The sequence below is a fragment of the Gadus macrocephalus genome, chromosome 1 (assembly GCF_031168955.1).
Source record: "Gadus macrocephalus chromosome 1, ASM3116895v1".
Lineage (NCBI taxonomy): Eukaryota > Metazoa > Chordata > Actinopteri > Gadiformes > Gadidae > Gadus > Gadus macrocephalus.
In genome coordinates, this window is record NC_082382.1 from 22,731,130 (window position 1) to 22,735,852 (window position 4,723).

Genomic DNA, 4,723 nt, shown 5'->3' on the forward strand with positions numbered 1-4,723 from the left:
GGCTTCTCCATCGTGGCAGGTGAATTCATGGATTTCTTTGAGAATAAGATTCAATCGATTAGAGAGAAAATTGATGCTTGCCGTGCGGCTTGTCCTACACGTCCTGCGGGGCAGGATGGGGATGGGGAGGGCATCTGTCAAAAATCTTGGTGTCCTGTTCGACCCTCAACTGTGCTTTGACCAACATGTTAGAAGTATAACTAGAATTGCCTTTTTCCATCTGAGAAACATTGCAAGAATCAGACCAATGTTATCTGCAGCGGGTGCAGAGACACTGATTCATGCATTTGTTTAATCAAGACTGGATTATTGCAATGCACTGTTCTCGGGACTACCGAACTCTACCACAAAAATTCTACAGCTTGTACAGAATGCTGCAGCTAGACTGCTGACCAGAACGAGAAGGTTTGATCATATCAGACCTATTCTCGCCTCTCTGCACTGGCTACCAGTAACTTTCAGATCAGACTTTAATGTGCTACTGCTAACCTATAAAGCCTTGCATGGATTATCTCCATCCTACCTGAAGGACCTAATCATTCCTTATAGTCCGTCTCGGTCCCTCCGGTCTTCGGGAGCTGGCCTTTCACTGCCGAAGGTTAAAAATAAATCGGCTGGACAGAGAGCCCCCTTCCTATGGAATAGGCTGCCACCAGTGATCAGGGAATTTGACTCTGTGGAGCTATTCAAAGGAAAGCTCAAAACGCACCTCTACAATCTTGCATTTGGAACATAGGAGTGTGAAAACGACAGATGCGAAGTGAAGACCACCAGTTTGTTTGTGCTTTTGTTAATACAGTATACATTCCCACTATGTACTTTTCCGTTCTAATTCACCATTCTGTCTGTTCTAGCGTGTTGCGTTGACTGGACTGGATGCCTGGACTCTCCTCATGGTTAACCGGTCAGCACCCCATCACCATTTTAATATGATGTGCATGTATTTACCTGTATGTCAATGATGGCCCCCATTGCACACCTGACCATCCCTGGAAGAAGGGATCCCCTACTTTGCGTTTCTTCTCAAGATTTCTTCCTTGCTAATTTCAAGGGAGGTGTTTCTTGCCCTTGTGGGGGCTTGGGTAAAGGGGGGTGTCATAAATATTTGGCCTGTTAAGCCCTTTGAGACGGTAATGGTGATTAAGGGCTATACAAATAAAATTGAATTTAATTGCATTTTTTTTGCAACCTTCATTTAGGGGGCCCCCGCCAGGTACTTGGTGCCCTACGCGCTCTGTGTACTCTGCGTATGAGGAGCGGCGGCGGCCCTGGATCAGAGAGATCTATTCACATGGTAGAATTAAGCCTTCTAGCGCAAAGCATAACGATCGATTCATGTGTTCAGTGTAATTTATGTGCATTTACAATTTTAAAAGCAAGAAATTGCTCAGCTCAGCCCAAAATCACAATAGACTAAATTATGGTCGCTAGAAGAGGGGAAACCTTGCGTTTGGCCGACACCTAGTGGCTCAATCATGCAACTGCAGCTACCGCCGTCTTCTTTGATATAGAAAAAGGAGGTGACGCAGGAGGAGACGTCTTCCTACCATTTGTTAAAGGTTCAAATGCCCCAAAAAAATTATTTCCTCAAAAAAAAGAAACATTAAATAAGTAGAGCCATCCACATCACTCACCAGATAGTAGAACCAAAGAGCCAGCGTATTTCAGTTTGTTTAATCAGACTCAGTCCGGTTATGATTCAACCTCAGACAGACAAGCACCGGAACGCTCAAAGTCAGTCTTTCTGTCTCTCCGCGGCTCCATCTCCTGGTTCTCCTGGCTCCCGCTAATCCCCCCACCCCGGACCAGGACCCGGTAGAGCCCCATCACGGTCAGACCTGCCAGACCGGTGGACACCCCCAGACCCACCAGCACCTGGGGGGTCCAAGACCAGTGGAACAATACCAGAGCGGTTAGACACACAGGAGGACCAGGACGTAGAACCAGACCGAGCCGGATTACAATCGGTTAGAACTAAACAGAACCGGACAGAACCGGAGAGAAGTAGACGGAACCGGACAGAACCAGACAAAAAACGGATTCCTTAAGGAACTAGTTCCTTAAGAAGCAGCTATTACCAGACACACTTTTCCAGCATAAAGCAGGACAAGATTAAGGCTGGTGTTTGGTTTCTGGGGAAGCAATGCATGATGGGAATATAAACCAGGTCCATTGAGCTCCTATGAGGACCGTACCATGTAGGGCACAGTGCCGGTGAGGAACAGTCGGATCCGGTCTGGGTTCTGGGGCCCGGGGGCCGGGGAACCGGGGTAGTCCAGGTCCACCACCCCCTGGGGTAGGACCCTCACCCCCCAGTACGCCCGCTTCCCCCGGCGGTGGGCCCAGTCCTGCACGTCACAGCGGTACGTACCTGGAAACACATCGGGTCAGGTGGTCTGTCGAGTGTAAACACACCTGGTCAGGTGGTCTGGCTAGAGTAAACACGCCTGCTCAGGTGGTCACTCTAGAGTAAAGACACCTGGTCAGGTGGCCTGTCTAGTCTAGTGTAAATACACCTGGTCAGGTGGTCTGTCTTTATCCTGTAAACACACCTGGTCAGGTGGTCTTCTGGTGTAAATACACCTGGTCAGGTGGTCTGTCTTTACCTGTAAACACGCCTGGTCAGTTGGTCTGTGGTGTAAACCCACCTGGTCAGGTGGTCTATCTAGAGTAAACACACCTAGTCAGGTGGTCTGTCTAGAGTAAACACACCTGGTCTGGTGGTCTGTCTAGAGTAAACACACCTGGTCAGGTGGTCTATCTAGAGTAAACACACCTGGTCTGGTGGTCTGTCTAGAGTAAACACACCTAGTCAGGTGGTCTATCTAGTAAACACACCTGAGGTGCGTTCAAGTTCAGCGAACATAGGCGAACGTTCGCAAAGAACGCGTTGACATTAAACAATTCATTTTGAACGATTTTTGAACACCATTCTAAACAAACTGTAAACGAAAAAAATGGATACGAAGGCCATGGTATTAGCGGCAGCCTCCATGTTAATGGAAGAGTTTACAAGTGGTCGACCTCGTTGAAAGCCTACTGCAGACAACCAGTACGGAAAATTCAAGAATAGAGGGCTACGTCACCGAAGTTGTACCCACTTACTGCGATATAACGTTCAAATCGCATTTTTGGATTAAAAAGACAACAGTTGAAGTAAGGGTGTAGATAGGCTATATGAAACGTTTTATCTATTGCTTTCTGTGTAGGAAAGGAGTAAATGATTTAAATATAGTTTAGTTTAATGCCATGGCAACGAATGTCACGTAGCCGAAGAGAGCACCGCGATCCATCTCTGTTTGTGGAGAACTACCTCTTCAGACAGTTTGCCTATGTTCGTAAACGTTTGCTTGCTTATGTTCGTTTAACGGAAAATGTTTAAAATCGTTCGCGAACGTTCGCCTATGTTTGCGATTCTGAACGCACCTCTGGTCTGGTGGTCTGTCTAGAGTAAACACACCTGGTCAGGTGGTCTGTCTAGAGTAAACACACCTGGTCAGGTGGTCTGTCTGGTGTAAACACACTTTGTCAGGAGGTCTTTCTGGTGTAATGTAATATAGTATCTCATGTATTACACTAATATATCTTGTCATGTATTACACTAGTATATGATATAATATAGTATAATGTATTATGCATTACACTAATCTATCATGTAATGTATTACACTTAGCATATGATGTAATGTAGTATATTATAGTATCTCATGTATTACATTAATATATGATGTACTGTAGCATAATATATGATGTATTACAGTAATCTATCATGTAATGTATTACACTAGTATATGATGTAATATAGTATATTATAGTATCTCATGTATTACATTAATATATGATGTACTGTAGCATAATATATGATGTATTACAGTAATCTATCATGTAATGTATTACACTAGTATATGATGTAATATAGTATATTATATTATCTCATGTACTACATTAATATATGATGTAGGGTAGTACAGTGTTACAGCGCTGGTTTAGTTTAGTTTATTAGGAGCCCCATTAGCCATTACACTTGGCAACAGCTACTCTTCCTGGTACACATTTAACAAGACAAACATACAGCAAATCAACAATACACAAAAACAGGATAAAGAAGAAAAGAGAACAGATAACAGGAAAATCTAAAAACAACAACAACAACAACAATGTACATTGATGACATCATCGAGCGGGAAAAGGAAAAGATATCGTACACGGGTACAATTGTGAAGCAGCAAGAAGTACGATGTTTCATAGCACCACTCCAATCACATCCCATAATCTGCATGACGAGGTACCTGCGTGGTGCTCGGAGGCGGGCTCTAGGACCACGCGGTCCAGCCCCGGGACCTCCAGGCGGGAGAACAGGCGGTCGTCAGAGGTGATGACACCGCGGGCGAATCGCCATGACACCCTGGACCGGACACGGCACCACATCACTGCACACCCACTGTGACCTTTGACCTTCACCACTATGCCACCCTTTCCCAAGGCTATCTCTCCTCCTTCTTCTCCTCCGTGCTCTCCTCTGTCCTCTCCTCCGTCCTCTCCTCTTTCCTATCCACCATCACCTCCCCCCCCCCCTGAGCTCGCTCCTCCCCACCTCCAGGACTAGGGCCCCATGGCCTCTCTCCTCCTCTCTCTCCTCCTCTCTCCTCCTCACCCCTCCTCTCTCCTCCTCTCTCCTCCTCACCCCTCCTCTCTCCTCCTCCCACCTCCCCACCTCCAGGACT

At 46.1% G+C, this 4,723-nt stretch overlaps 1 protein-coding gene across 1 annotated transcript in view; it reads right to left on the reverse strand.

The window, feature by feature from the left end:
• Window positions 1–1,655: 1,655 nt before the first annotated feature.
• tmem81 (transmembrane protein 81) overlaps window positions 1,656–4,723 on the reverse strand; it is a 5,295-nt gene continuing 2,227 nt past the window's right edge. The window contains exons 3-5 of the mRNA XM_060052951.1: window positions 4,289–4,404; window positions 2,196–2,371; window positions 1,656–1,875 (exon numbers count right to left, since the gene is read on the reverse strand). Coding sequence (XP_059908934.1) covers window positions 1,693–1,875; window positions 2,196–2,371; window positions 4,289–4,404 — 475 coding nt within the window. The 3' untranslated portion in view covers window positions 1,656–1,692. The remainder of the gene's footprint in view (window positions 1,876–2,195; window positions 2,372–4,288; window positions 4,405–4,723) is intronic.